This window comes from Mastigoproctus giganteus, chromosome 4 (assembly GCF_048544385.1).
Source record: "Mastigoproctus giganteus isolate SK-2022 chromosome 4, ASM4854438v1, whole genome shotgun sequence".
In the NCBI taxonomy this organism is placed as follows: domain Eukaryota; kingdom Metazoa; phylum Arthropoda; class Arachnida; order Uropygi; family Thelyphonidae; genus Mastigoproctus; species Mastigoproctus giganteus.
In genome coordinates this window covers 108,263,529-108,279,309 of record NC_143578.1, presented here as the reverse complement: position 1 = coordinate 108,279,309, position 15,781 = coordinate 108,263,529, and the positions used below count along the sequence as shown (strand labels likewise).

Genomic DNA, 15,781 nt, shown 5'->3' with positions numbered 1-15,781 from the left:
ATGGAAAGTTGAATGCAACGTTCTATCATCGGCAAAACTATGGATAGGATTTCCAGTCAATGGAAGAAGGTCATTGATATACAAGAGGAAAAGAGTGGGGGAAAGAACTGAACCTTGGGGGACACCGGCATTAGTGGAGAAGTTAGAAGACAGAGAGCCATCTACCATCACCCTCAGTGAGCGATCAGAGAGAAAACTGGATAACCAATTACTAAAAACAGTTGGCAAACCATAAGATGGAAGCTTGTTTAGAAGACCTTTATGCCAAACACGATCAAAAGCCTTTGAGATGTCAAGAGCAACTACTTGTGTTTCACCGAACCTTTCCATTGAATTAGTCCATAAAAGGGTAACATAAGCCAGAATATCACCAGTGGATCGACACTGACGGAATCCATACTGGCGATCGTTGATCAGACGGAAAGTTTCTAGGTAGTTTAAGAGTTGGCGGTTAATTGATTTCTCCATTACTTTAGAAAGAGTAGAAGTAATTGCAATGGGACGATAATTGGATGGGAGGGATTTGTCACCCTTTTTAGGAACTGGCTGGATATGAGCAAATTTCCAAGCAGAAGAAAAAACACCTTTGGAATAAGAAAGTGAAAAAAGGCGGCAAAGAATAGGAGTAAATTCAGGAGCACAGGTTTTGAGAACAAGTGGAGAAATACCATCAGGACCTGGAGCTTTCTTAGCATCAAGATTCATCAAAATCCTTCTGATATCCTTTTGACGGAAGACCACAGGAGGCATTGAATGGAGCGTGTTAGGAATGGTGGGAGGTGTTTTACCAAGATCATTAATACATGAGCTCAAAGAAAAATGGGATGCTAGCAGGTCAGCTTTATCCTTGGCTGAAGTGACAACAGAACCATCTGGTTCGGACAGAGGTGGGAGCAGAGATGGGCAAAAGTTGCGGCCAATAGCTTTGGCAAGAGACCAGAATGCTCGGCTACCATTAGGGCAAGAAGCAGGTTTTCTACTCTTAGCCTGTTCAAACTCTAGTTTGGACTGATTAATAACTGCTTTACAATTGTTGCGAGCTTTGGTGTAGGCAGAAAATGAAACTGAAGAATTAGAAACAAGCCAATTACGATATGCAACGTTCTTCTCTTGGACAGCCTTAGCACATTTATTGGAAAACCAAGGTTTAGATAAAGGACGAGATTTTAAAGTGGAGTGTGGGATAAAGGATTCCATTCCTGCAAGAATAATTTCACTGACACGATCTGAGCAAACGTTGACATCAGAAGTTTTGAAACAGTAATCAGACCAAGGAAAAGAAGAAAAGAAGTCTCGCAGGTCATCCCATTTTGGCATTCTTGTAATGCCAAACAATACGAGGTTGGGAATAGCCATGAGATAAAGGTTCCATTGGAGAAGAGGCAATCACCAAGTTGTGATCTGAAGTGCCTAAAGGACCTCTCACTTCAACCTTGTACTTAGAAGGGTTGTTTGTGAGAAAAAGATCAAGCGTATTGGCTGTATGATTAGGATTGTCCGGTATTCTTGTAGGTAAATGAACAATCTGTGCTAGGTCATTAGTAATTGCAAAAGCCTCAGCATATCGACCTGCTGGGTTGGTGTCACTAGAAAACGGAAGCCAGCTGGAGTTGTGAACGTTAAAATCACCAAGGAAAATTACCTCACTGTTAGGAAAGTTGGACTGGAGAAAGTCAAGTTGCAAAGAGAGGAAGTCAAAGAGCTCCAAGTGATTAGTGGAGTTAGGAGAACGGTAGAGACAACAGATGAATTTTACACAATGAGGTAGAGAGATTTTAAGCCAGAGAAGATCAAAGAGAGGAGATTCCAAATTGCCAAGTCTCTGACAGGGAATATCAGAACGGACATATGCACAAGTACCACCTTTGAGGCGAAAGGAATCATACAGCAAATAATTTGGACATCTGAGATGAGCAGTAGTTGAATCAACTGATAACTGAGATTCAGTCAGAAAAAGTACATGGGGTTTGGAAGACTGCAAGTGGAAATGGACATCGTTGAGATTAGAATTGAGACCACGTATATTTGTGAAATGAATTAGGAAGTCCTTGGGAGGTTTAGATCTTTTCGCAGATAAGTTTGCTCTATTATTTTGACAATTCATGGTGTATTCAATAGTAAGAAAAAGTGGGTGGGACATGCTGTATGAAGTAATGAAATTTTTGGATATGGCGTACATGTGGTAAGAATATACCCAGATCCTTGACATAACGTGGCCTCGACAATGCTCCCCGCATACACACTACTATTTCCACTCCCTCCAGTCACTATCTGGCAGAGTAGAGGTAGCAAGATTATACACTAGCTGATCCGGAAGCTTCCTAGAGAGTTACCAATAGGTTCAGTCCGGTGTACTAACTAGCGGCCGGCCTGCGAACACCGTTTTAGAGCTGTACCCTCGAAATGTAAGGAATATTGGATCTCGCCACGACATTCATCATAACCTCAAAAATCATCAATCATACTGCATGATGGAAGAGATAGGGAAGGGTTGGCCGGAACTTAGCTCTAGAGACTAAACATGGGTTCCACCACTTCAAGCCTCCAATAAGCAAAGTGGTGGTATTTCACCGGTTGATGAGAGTCATCTACCACCTAGTACTGCCTGGTAACATAGAGGGGCGGCGTTCCTCCATGTGGTGTGGGCGCCACACCTCGACCCCTGCTTACGTTGGAAGTAAGTCTTATAAGCCGACAAATACAGTATTTACAAACACTAATCACTAAAACACTTGTTCGCCACTCGCTCTCTGAAACCTTTTTTTAAAATACAAAAATGCTTGCTTGGTGCGGAATCCACTCATATATATATATATATATATATATATATATATATCAGTAGAGAAGTTTCTAGAAGGTTCACAGTGTTTCTAGAGAATGCTATCAAAAGTTCTAGAACCTTTCTATACCGTACAAGAGGCTGTTTCTGTTTTGTTTCGCTGAAAGAATCCCATTTACTGACATAGAAGTCTGCTTTAACTGCCAAGAAAAATTCATTGATTTAAAGAGGATGACAGCTATAGTAGCTTAAATCGAGAAAAAAAAAAATCATATAATTTTATAATTTAACGAGTCCATAAACGGACAACAATGTAAAAATAATGAAATAAACTTTGAAAAAAATAAATAATAAATAATTTTTGTATTTAACAAAGTTTAATTAGAAATATTTTTATGATTTTTCTATTCCTTAAATCAGTGGTCTGGTGTGGGGCTTCAGAGGTCCCTCCACACCAAAGTATTTCCATTTATTAGTACTGATTGTATTAACTGTTTCCAAGGCCTCAGGTATCAAAAACCATAAGATTAGTTTTTTAATAGAAAACAAGTCTGATTTAATCTGTGTTAATATTTTCTATGTGTGATGTATGTTCAAGTCTGTGTTTGATGTATCAGTAATTTTGAACCATTAACATTTGCTTTTAGGAGGCGAGAAAGAGAAAACTTTGAAGCGCTTATTGCTTTAGAGCCTGTGCTGTTAGCAGAAAGAGATCGAGAGTAAGTGTACATTAAGAAATTAATTTTTGTAAAGTAAATTTTCAAGTATGGCTTAGCAGGCTTGTTGGTGTATCCTAGCAATCAAATAAAATAAAAAAAAAAAAAAAAAAAGTATTCAAATTACATAAGCAAGATCTTCAAGATATAATCAAGCATGAGTATGCCATTGTATTACTGTGGATAGATTTTCAATGGAGGGCTGAAGTTGGGTGCCTGATCCTCCCATTTGAATGTTATTTACTTTTTTTTGTGATAATTATAATATCTACAGTAGAATATCTTGAATTTGGAACTTTTTTTAAATATTTTTCAAGAGTAGTCGACCTTACAAGGCCAGAGAAAAAGGAAATAGGACAGCTGATCTTAAAAAAATAATAAATATGCAGGTGCCTGATTTGTGCATTACGTTTAAAACACCAATTTCTTTCTGTTTTAAATTTTTTTTAGACTGCCATTGTTCTATATAATTGCAACATATACTCATTTTGCAAGACATTCAATACAGTCTGTCCTCGTATAGCACGATAGTTGTGTTCCTAGAAACCCTCGTGCAATGCAAAATCGTGCAATATAAACAACAGGCCCTATGTGAAAAGTGGGGTTAGGTGCCGACCACCCAAGATTGAACACACATTTGGAACCAAAACATTACCAAACACAATAAATAATCAGGTAATTTTAATCGTTATAAAATACTTACGTATTTTATAACGATTAAAATACGTAATAAAAATATAATATATATTTTTTATTATTTATTATATTATAATAAAGTATTTTTAATACTAAAAAAGTATTTTTTACGAATAAAATACGTATTTTATTCGTAAAAAATTTATTATATTAAATAAAATAGTCGTAATAAAATACGTATTTTATAATACGTAAGTATAAATTATAATAGGTAAGTCAATAAAATATTGCTAATGCTTTTGCTTCTATCGTAAGCAAACTTGTTTTTTGTTTGATTTTCTGTCCAAACAGATGACAGCCGTTCCATCTCTTCCAATTCTGTGTCTTAATCTAATGGATTTTAATTACACTTTGAGTTGTTCCAGCTATGAAAGTTGTTTTTATTTTCTCTGCATTCTTTGTAATTCTCGGCGTTGCCTCATTTAGGTCTGTAGCACGTGCAATATCACATGGTCTTTCATTTCGCTCAAAGCGTTTCACAATTTCATATTTTTTTCTCTATCGACAGAGGTGGACTGGCCAAAAGCCTTACCCGGGAAATCCCGGTGAGCCGGAGGCCGGTGTGATTTTGGCCATAAACCGTAGTATGAGGCCACTATAAATTTTCCCGGGTAAGAATTTTTGATCCAGTCCGCCTCTGTTTATCGATATTGCTTTTCTTTTTCTCTCTAAATCTGCAGTATCTTCACCAGGACGCTTCCTTTTCACACTTTTTAGGTATTTTACTCATTTTTAGGGAATAAAGCACAATTACAAAACGCTTGATACACATAAACAAAGCTGTGCGCGTGTAGCAACTGAATAAACAACACCCTAAAGGCCGAGATACACTATTAACACCCCACATTTTACTAAAGTACATTTCTGGGAGTAATGTACTAAAGCACATTACTACCATAAAACAATAAAAACAATTTCCAGTTTCATTTCTGCTAGTGGAATCTGTTATAAACTGGTAGTAAACTCGATCTAATTGCATTTGCGATTATATCAATAGCTGGAATTGTGTTGGTTTTTATGTTATTATGGCGAAATATGTTTTCCCTTCACTGATATAAAACACATAAATACATTTTCAGAATCTTCTTCATTCCTATTGTGTTGCATTCAGTTGGGGGTGGTTCCGCGTTTGACTGCCATTTCTTGTAAACACAAAGGCGAATCGTGCATAAGCGAATTCGGTTCGTGTTATATAAGATAACGTTCCCCTATTTATAAATTGTGTATGATCAAATTCGTGTAATGTAAACACGTGTTATACAAGGACCGACTGTACTAGTATTTACTTATTTTTAATATGATTCAATTGGTGAAATCGAAGTGATCTTTTTATACTTCATAATTAAAAAATTTTGGAAAATTACCACAGGCAGGATCTGTGAACTCTTATGCAAACATGCTACCAACCAGACCAATCCAGTAACATAGGTTCACATTTTGGCTTAATGCTGGCTATTGCTCTGTGGAGTTATAAAGATCAGAGCTGCTTTTTATTCAAATGTGGCTCTCAACAATATTTTTGATTATTTAGGTAGGACAAAGCATATTAATTTTATTATGCAATTGAAAAGCTCTTTCCAAATTTACAATTTGATCTGTGTTAAGTTATGCTGTCAGCTCACTTGAGCTTAAAGAGTAACAATACAGCGTATCCAGTGATTAATTTTTAGTAACTAAGTATGGAATTTTCAGGGTAAACGAACCCATTTTCAGCAAAAGACTAACAAAATATAGACGTTAAGAGATTAAAATAAAATAAATACCAAGTGAGTTGTGCATGCTCTAATGCACACTTGGCTGTGTGATTGAACATTATTCACTAGACTGGCATTCATTGTTGGCACATGAACAAGTGTGGGTTTGCTGCCAGCACTTGTAGAATTTCATGAGTTGATAATTTTATAATTTTATCTTAGCAGGTAAATTCCAAGATAGGGTGTAGCCTCATACCCTTGCAGTGATTCAAGGCTTTTGGACAGCATGATATGTTCTACGATTCTAGCCAAAGGTGGTGTCAGATTGGTCGATCACTTCACGTCTGGGGTTAAGATCATGATGTGTTGAGCAGAAATGTTCAGCAATTGCCGAGTGATCAGTGTCACCTAGGCAAATCGATCTGTCATGTTCTGCAAGGCAATCCTGAAAGCGTGTAGAGTTCTTCCCTATATAGCAACTGCCGCAATCATTGCAAATTAGCGGTATACTACTCTACTACTCCACTATACTACTCGATCTGTTGTGTTCTGCAAGATGATCCTGAAGGCGTCTAGAGTTCTTCCCTATATAGCAACTGCTGCAATCATTGCAAGTTATACAGTATACTACTCCACTACGTAAGAGAGTCATGATGGAAGTCTTAACGTTCGAAACTAGGGAGCTATGTGCACTTTGTTGTACTTGCAGAGGATTTTAGAAATCTGGTCTGACGTACCCGGATAGTAAGGAATATAGGCAGTAGGTATATTGTCACATGGGGATGAAGTTCTCTGATGGGTCCTAAGCTCTTGTGCTTGTAGCAGGAACTTGTCTAATACATGGGTTGGGTACCCACAATTGACTAGGTCAGTTCTTACTCTGGAAATCTCATCTCGGTACGCCTAGCTTCCTTTAAGCTGGAATGGCTCCAAGTTCGAGAGAATAGAGCACGTGCAGTGCTGTTTAGATGGCAAGGGCTGATCTGTAGTTGGTAAACTGCCTGCACCACATTGGCTTACAGTACACTGAGGTTTTCAGGCGTGGGCCCACTCATTTCACTAGAACATCCAGGAATGGAAGGGACCCGTTCACTTCTAACTCTACAGTGAACTGGATGAACAGTGATAAGGAGTTGAGGTATTCTAACAGTGCTGTCTCTGACTCACGTGGGATGATGGTGAAGATATCATCGACATATCTGCATCACATTGTAATCAGTACAGACGGGTTCAGGAATATCTGCTCCTCTAATTCGTCCATAGCAATGTTAGCAGCGACGGAGCTGACAGGAGTGCCCATAGCCGTACCATGTATTTGCTTGTACAGGGAATCACTACATGTAATGACGCTGCCTGACAGGCACAGGTTGAGGGTAGCACATATATCCTCTGTGGATAGTGATGTTCTGCTCAGTAGACTTTTGTGGCCCAGGCAACTTCTGGGTCATTCTCCAGAAGTTGCCTGGTACAGCTAACGGTCTGTTGGACGGGAATGGATGTAAACAGAGAGACAACATCGAAGGATGCCAAGATCTCGATGTCAGGATCCGTGAGTTCTTTAGGTGAACGAATTCCCCGCTGTTGGTGACTGTATGGGCAGTTTCCCACTACAGGTGTAAGGAGTCGTGCGATGTACTTAGACAATTCATATGTAGGTGCATTGCAGGACAATCGGTTGGAGTGGAACACCTGGCTTGTGAACCTTAGGTAGGCTATAAAATTGTGGAAGTTGGCAGCCCGTGGCATGTAAAAGTCACAGTCTAGGTAGAAATTTTCCCAGATTTAAATCCTTCGTAGACTAGTTTGTTGACATTTGACTCTAGACATCCTAGGACTTTGATTGATGGATCAATTACAGGCTCGTAAACATTGGAGTCCTGCAGTAGGACGAGGTCCTTCTCCAAATATTCTGACCAGTCTAAGTATGACGTCCCTTGTTGGCAGGAAGTACAACGATGGTAGTGTCTTTTCTGGAGTTAAGAGCAACGTGCTGTTGATGGTTGACTAAGGTTATCTCTACTCCCATGGCGATTTGTGTGATTGGTGGTCTCGACGGTATGACGGCAAATTTCAAACCAGAGGTAAGAACGATCTGCTCAGAGGTTAATTGCTTGCTGCTCAAATTTGGAACGAAATTAGCATTAATAGTAGGACGAGTGCTGGCTCTCAAGGAGCGAGTTTCTCTGGTTAAGTTAATAAACTTCCGTTGTTGTCGGTTACAGTAAGCATCAGACACACAGTTTGCTTGGCAACAAAGAGTATGAATTAGGCTAGAAAATGCTGCTAGTGAGATTATAGCTCTTAATTCCTGCATGAGTCTTGATTTGTTGAAGCTGGCTCTCTGAAGTTTGGTGTGGTGAATGATCCACACTTTCAACGTTTGTAGGCTGAAGTTGAAGCAGGGACGATCCATGCGAGTGCTGTTAAAGGGAGCCTTATGACGAAAGCCTTTGGGAATGATGCAGTTGGATTTGCATCTGTGCACAAAGCGCAAATGTTTTTGTTACGAGCTAGTGAAATGAAGGTCTTCTGAAGTTCAGTACAGATACTGTATACATGGTGGCCATAGAATGAACGTATGAAGGCAAATAGGGCTGTGGTACTGGATTCCATGATTTGTTGTTTCAAGGGCATAAAGTTGAATCTTTTGAATGTTGACTGGAAGTCTAATAAAAAAGCTTGGATGACATGAGATATTATGAGCGAATGGATAAGTCACTTTAACCAAAACATGATTCGTCAAAACAGAAAAATTATTCTTTTCATGGATAATGCTGCATCTCACCCGCACATTGAATTGTCCAACATTCAAATCGTTTTTCTGCCACCAAACACATCTGCAGAGTGTCAGCCCTTGGATCAAGGGATAAAAAATTTTAAACTTCACTACAGAAAACGTGTTTTAAGACATCTCATTGCAAACATGAACGATGTAACATGTGCGAGTGACCTTGCAAAGAAAATCATCCTAGATGCGATTCAATGGATTTCCTCTTCAGTAAATGCAATTAGAAAACAAACTGTCGTGAACTGTTTTGTAAAGTCTGGCTTCTCAAATGCAAAAATTGAAGTTGTGAACAGCAATGGGGAGCACCAAGAAGAACAAGAACTTCAACATCTATTGATAATGTACGATACTTCCGCTACAAGTGACCCTGGCTACAAAGATGTAGACTTGAACCTCACTAGATATCAACGACATTATCATCGATATTTTTCAAGAAGTTCCTCATGAGGATGAAGAAATAGAAGGAGGTCATTCTGTCGAAGAACATGTTAATGACGAACCACCAATGAAAATAGAAGCACTCATACAAATCAATCGTTTAAAAATGTTTTTCGCTGCTGAAGAAGATACTGAAGGACTTTCGATGGTTTCTTCACTTCAAACAAATGTTGAAAACAAAATTATCAACCGGAAGAAGGTGCAGAAGAAAATAAGTGATTACTGTATGTATTTTTCTTAAGATCAAGTCATAATATGCATAGCACAATTGTATGTATATTATTTACAAAAATATTGTGCAAAATCTGTATATAATTTAATTTAATTTTACATTAAACGTTTAGCGATTGTTCTTCCTTTCATTCTTTTTTTTTTTCTCCCTCAGACTTCTTGTTAGCGGACACTTCTCTCTAATGGACACATTCTCGTTCCCCATGGCGTTAAAGAGAAGTTTCACTGTATTCCTGAGCCCGCCTGTACTGATTACAATGTGGTGCAGATATGTCGATGATATCTTCACCATCATCCCACGTGGTTTAGAGTACCTCAGCTCCTTATCACTGTTCATCCAGTTCACTGTAGCGTTATAAGTGAACGGATTCCTTCCATTCCTGGATGCTCTAGTGAAACGAGTGGGCTCACGCCTGGAAACCTCTGTGTACTGTAAGCCAATGTGGTGTGGGCAGATTACCAACTGCAGATCAGCCCACGCCCCTTGCCATCTAAACAGCACTGCACGTGCTCTATTCTCTTGAGCTTGGAGCCATTCCAGCTCCGAGGAAGCTAGGTGCACAGAGATTACAAGAGTAAGAACTGACCTAGTCAACTGTGGGTACCCAACCTATATATTAGACAAGTGCTGCTCCAAGCACGAGAGCTTCCGACCCATCTGAGAACGTCGTCCTAACTTGGCAATATACGTATTGCCTATATTCCTTATTATCCAGGCACGTCGAACCAGATTTCTAAAATCCTCCGTGAGTGCAACATAAAATGCATACAGCTTCCTGGTAGCAGCTTACGTTCTCTGGTTTCGAATGTTAAGACTTCCATCGCCCCTCTTACGTAGTGGAATAGTATACTGCATAACTTGTAATGATTGTGGCAGTTGCTATATAGAGGAGAGCTCTAGATGCCTTCAGGATTGCCTTGCAGAACATGACAGATCAATTCGCCTAGTGACACTGTCCACTTGGGAATCGCAGAACATTTCTGGTCAACACATCATGATCTTAACCCCAGACATGATTGTGATCCGCCAATCCCGACACAGCATTTGGCTAGAATCGTTGAACATATCATGCTGTCCAAAATCCTTGAATCTCTGCAAGGGTACGAGGCTACACCCTATCTTGGAATCAACGGTCGTGAAACTCAACAAATGCTGGCAGCAAACCCACACTCTTCCGTGAACCAACAATGAACGCCAATCTAGTGAATAATGTTCAATCACACAGCCATGTGTGCATTAGAGCACATGCAACTCACTTGTTATTTATTTTATTTTAATTCTATCTCTAACATCTATATTTTGTTAGTATTTTGTATGTGTGTTTTGCTGAAGAAGGGGTTCATTTCCCTGAAAGCTCCATAATACTTAGTTATTAAAAATTGTCACTGGATACACTGTATTTGTTACTCTTTAATCATTGAATCTAGTACCACAAGCCCATTTGCCTTCACTTGAGCTTGCTGAGTGCATAGTAAATAAATATGAATTACTCGTGAATACTTAGGCTGTATATAATTTTCAAAAATTTAGCATGTGCTAAATTTTTCCTTAAGATGCTATATTTATGATGTTCTGTTCACTTTTCAATTTTGAGGGTGTTCACTTTTTATTTGCATATTTAATTTTATAGTATAAGTGGCACTGTTAAGCGAGTCATTTTTGTATTGCAGCTTTCATTTTATTTGGCCTTTTCTTAATGAATGTTAATTCATTGGGTGAAGATAAAGAAAGCCAACACAAGAACGACGAAAAATGTCAGATAACTTACGCGGAAAATCAGTTTCTCGATACGGTACTCTAGCACTGCTCACTTGGTAAACAGACGGTAGCTGTTATCGGTATGGAGCATAGTTGAGAACGATATATTGATTGACAGGTAAGCGTGGCAAACAGTGTGCTGATTGGTGTGCAAACACAACACACGATAACATCGGTTTAGTATCACTTTAGTAGCACTCAGAAGCACTAATGGTAACTTACCCTAATGAACGCTTTCCATAATGGTGAAAAAAGGTCAGGCCCACAGGGGCTCATATCTGGTGAGTATGGGCTTGGCACACCCAGGGTCCTGAGCTGGATATCATCATTCTTCTCTTTCTTGGTCTCTCTCTCACTCAGGGGTAACTCAGAAAATTTTTTTGTCTGGTACAGCATAAGCCTGAGGCTTCCTTGTACCATATGGCTAATAATTAAAAAATACCTCCACTTGAATCCCATGGGAGCTTGAACCCCTCCTGAAGTGAAGGGGGTAACATAACCTTTTTTCTTTAGAATCAGTCATATTTAGAAATACATTCATAAAAAAATAAATTTTTTATGACTATTTTTATTTTCTTGTTCAATAATATGCCTTAATGGTGAAAAAAGGTCAGGTTACCTCCACTTGAATCCTGTGGGAGCTTGAACTCCTCCCGAAATGGAGGGGGTAACCTAACATTTTTTCTTTAGAATCATGGGTGGACTAGCACATAAATTGTTGATTAACAAAATATTAATTTTTTATTACTGCACTTTTATTTTTAAGGTCAGGTTACGAAATATAAAAAACACCTTTTCCTTTTTTCGTAATCAAACCTAAATCAACAGTATAGTAAAAACACTCATTAATTCCAAAAATCTACTTTTAATAATGAGAAAAAAACATAATGAAGAACATAAAAATGAACAGAACGAAACTTTTTTATTTAGTTTTCATCAAAAAATCAACCAATGTTTTATTTTCCTTACAAATTTCTTCCATCTTAAAAAGATTCATCGCTACTATTACCTGTTTACCGTTCATCACAAAACTATTATTACCGTTCTTTACTCATAAATACACGACTACACAGTAGCTTGTCACCTGTCATGCCCACCACCAATCATTTCATCGTTTGCCACGCCTACCTGTCAATCAATATATCCTTCTCGATTTTGGCTCCAGACCGATAACACCTACCATCTGTTTACCGAGTGAGCAGCGCTCAAGTCCGGTGTCGGGAAACTAATTTTCCATGTAAGTTATCCGACGTTTCTCGTCGTTCTCACGTTGGCTTTCTTTACCTTAGCCATTCATTTAGTTTCTACGTGTTTATATTTTCATTGTAAAATCTATATGAAGAAGGCAACAGCTGTTGTTCCTCTCAGTATTTCCATAGTTAGCTACATTTACAGCCAATGGTTCTAAATGTTAAATTTTTAGTTTGAATCAGTATGAATTTTTGTAGGTTTTTATGTTGCACAGGTATGTAATAATTAACAGCTCACTAACTTAAAGGGTTTTTCAAAAATTGATAGGACAAGTATACTTATAGCAGTAGACAGTATTTAGTAAGATCTGCCTAATTTTTCTCAGAACTGCACAGTCCACTTAGTATTAATAATGGTGTGCAGTAAAATTTTGCTGCACCAACAATAACAACAAATAAAACCTCTTTCTTTAAGTAGCTAGCACACTTCCTGAATTTTCCTATATAAGGTAAGGGATTAAATTGAGGTGTAATTAAATAGAGACGAAGATAGTGAGAGAAATTATACCTCTATCCTTCCCTATCCTCAATTTAATCCCTTACCTTATACTATTTGCTTGTTCTAAATTTATCAAATTTATGTGTTTTTTTATTCTAAATTTTAACCTTTTTTTTTTCCCTACTCTGAAAACACATTTTAATTTTATTTCAGCTTTATCTTAATTTCACCATAATTTTATATAACTTACACTGCGTTGGGACTACCTTGTCCATATTTTGTGAGAGTAATGCTGCTTTATCCCACTTAGTTTTATTCTTTAATTTGCTTCTCTTCCACTTGTATGGGCAAGTATAGAAACACAGTTCTTGATTTATGGTCAGGTCTCCTGATGAAATACCTGACCATGTATCAGTATTTACTATAGCTAACGTCAGATTTTTGCTATCCCCTTATTTTTGACTTATAGCTAAATTTGGCTACTTTTATTTTTCTTAATCACTTTATGTTAATTATTTTACTTTACAGTTCCCTCCTCTCTACTGAACTCAGCCCAACTTCATATAGGATTCTTTCCTTCTTTTTTTACACCTACAACTTTTCTTATTTCTGCTATCCTTACCCTTTTAGTTTATGGCATTTTGGGTAAATTTTGCTTCCATCTTTGTACTTTTATCAAACCCATTAATTCCTCCACGCGTATATATATTTTATTTAATTTTTTTAGTATATATACTATTAATTTTGGTGGCAGTACTCCTGGGACAAGAAAATCTCTCTCTCTCTGAGTTAAAAGGTGCAACAGTGGAAAACAACAGTCATGCCACTTATGGATATTTTGAAATAAATGCATGTAATGCAAAGAGGCAGAAAAAAGGAAGAAAGAAAGAAAACTGAAATATCTGCCCCTCTTTTTCTAATACTGCACCATCTAAACCAGACTATCTATTAAGTAAGCTCCCTCCATTTTTAATTCAGAAATGTCTTTAAATTGAGGCTGGAGATCTTTTAGAAGATAAGAATAAGCATAAACATTTCGTGGAATTCCTACAAAGCTTACCCCCCCACATGCTGTCCTAAACAGGTAATAGGCAGAGTGGGATTGCCTTAATGTATCTGAGGAAAAGGTCATTCAAGAACTAAGTGATCAAAATGTATTACCTGCGAAAAGGATAGTCATTAAGAAATAGGAATACAGTCAGTCCTCATATAGCACGATAGTTGTGTTCCTAGAAACCCTCGTGCAATATAAATAACAGGCCCTAGGGAAAAAAAATATGAATTTTATTACTACTATTATATAATAAAATATTGCTAATGCTTTTGCTTCTATCGTAAGCAGACTTGTTCTTTGTTTGATCTTCTATCCAAACAGATGTTCCATCTCTTCCAATTCTTTGTCTCTTGATCTAATGGATTTTGTTACACTTTGAGTTGTTCCTGTTATGAAAGTTTTTTTTCTCTGCATTCTTTCTAATTCTCGGCATTGCCTCATTTAGGCCTGTAGCACATGTAATATCACATGGTCTTCATTTTGCTTAGTGTTTCACAATTTCGTATTTTTTCTCTATTGACAGAGGCGGACTGGCTATAGGCCTTACTGGGGAAACCCACGGTGGGCTGGAGGCCAGAAGAAAATGGAGGCCGGTGTGATATTGGCCATAAATGCTAGTATGAGGCCGATACAAATTTTCCCGGGTAAGAATTTTTTCCCAGTCCACCTCTGTCTATCTACATTGCTTTGCTGAATCTGTAGTGTCTTCACCAGGATGCTTCCTTTTCACACCTTTTAAGTATTTTACTCATTTTTAGAGAATAAAGCACAATTACAAAATGAGGAGGCACACTTGATACACATAAACAAAGCTGTGCATGCGTAGCAACTGAATAAACAACACCATAAAGGCAGAGACACACTATTAACACCTCACTGGCTCACATTTTACTAAGGCACATTTTGAGATTACTACAATAAAACAAAAACAATTTCTGGTTGCGTTTCTGCTGGTGGAATATGTTACTGGTAGTAAACTCGATCTAATTGCATTTGCAATAATATCGAAAGCTGGAATTGTGTGGGTTTTTACGTTATGGTGAAATGTGTTTCCCCTTCACTGATATAAAAAACAAATACATTTTCAGAATCTTCTCTTCATTCCTATCGTGTTGCGTTCAGTTGGGGTGATTCTACGTTTGACTGCCATTTCTTGTAAACACAAAGGCAAATCGTACATAAGCGAATTCGGCATGTTATTTGTTTTTTTTAGGAGCATTAGCAACTAAGGCCATATTGTTCCAGGGATATGCGGTGGTCATTCCCTGACCTTTCCGCATCCTCTGTATTTGGTGGTCACGGGCTCAAACCCCAGTCTAATCAAGAAGCGTGTGCTACACACTGCTGCCCCTGCCCACCTGGCTACGGAGGCGCCGGTCATGTTATATACGATATTGTTCCCCTATTTATAAATCGTGTATCATCGAATTCATGTAATGTAAACACGTGTTATAAGAGGACTGACTGTACTTACTTGGACAGTCATTCTTGCATTTAAATCACAAATCTGCTATCAATTGTAAAAGTTGGATATCTAAGAGGCAAACTTTGACCCAATATTCCCAACCTAGGCTGTTGTTTTATTCAGACACTTTCAAATCCACGTGCTGTCTGTGTGAACATGTTCAAATAATATGATCCAGTAAAGGGTTACAACTTCAAATATTTAATTGCAGGCTTGGTTGGCAGCCAGCTGAGTTTCTTACCTAAATTCCTAAGCATGTTTCTTTGTTGCAGTTGAAAGTCTGATAGCTCTAGACTCCAAATAGTTGGCAAGTTTCCAACTAAGTTTTCGGAAGTGTTATGCTAAATAATTGTATTTGGGGACCAAGGTTTTTGAACCAAGTTAAAATGAACTGATTTTGCCAAAAAAAAAAAAAAGTTTCCAGTACTTTGCAGATCAGTTATGTTGATTTCAATGCGAAAACCTAGCATAT

At 37.9% G+C, this 15,781-nt stretch overlaps 1 protein-coding gene across 1 annotated transcript in view; it reads left to right on the top strand.

Moving 5' to 3' along the window:
• The window catches only part of ND-B16.6 (NADH dehydrogenase (ubiquinone) B16.6 subunit), a 70,680-nt gene that overhangs the window by 39,485 nt on the left and 15,414 nt on the right, over positions 1–15,781 (top strand). The window contains exon 3 of the mRNA XM_090371728.1: positions 3,427–3,498. Within this exon, the coding sequence (XP_090227854.1) occupies positions 3,427–3,498 (72 nt within the window). The remainder of the gene's footprint in view (positions 1–3,426; positions 3,499–15,781) is intronic.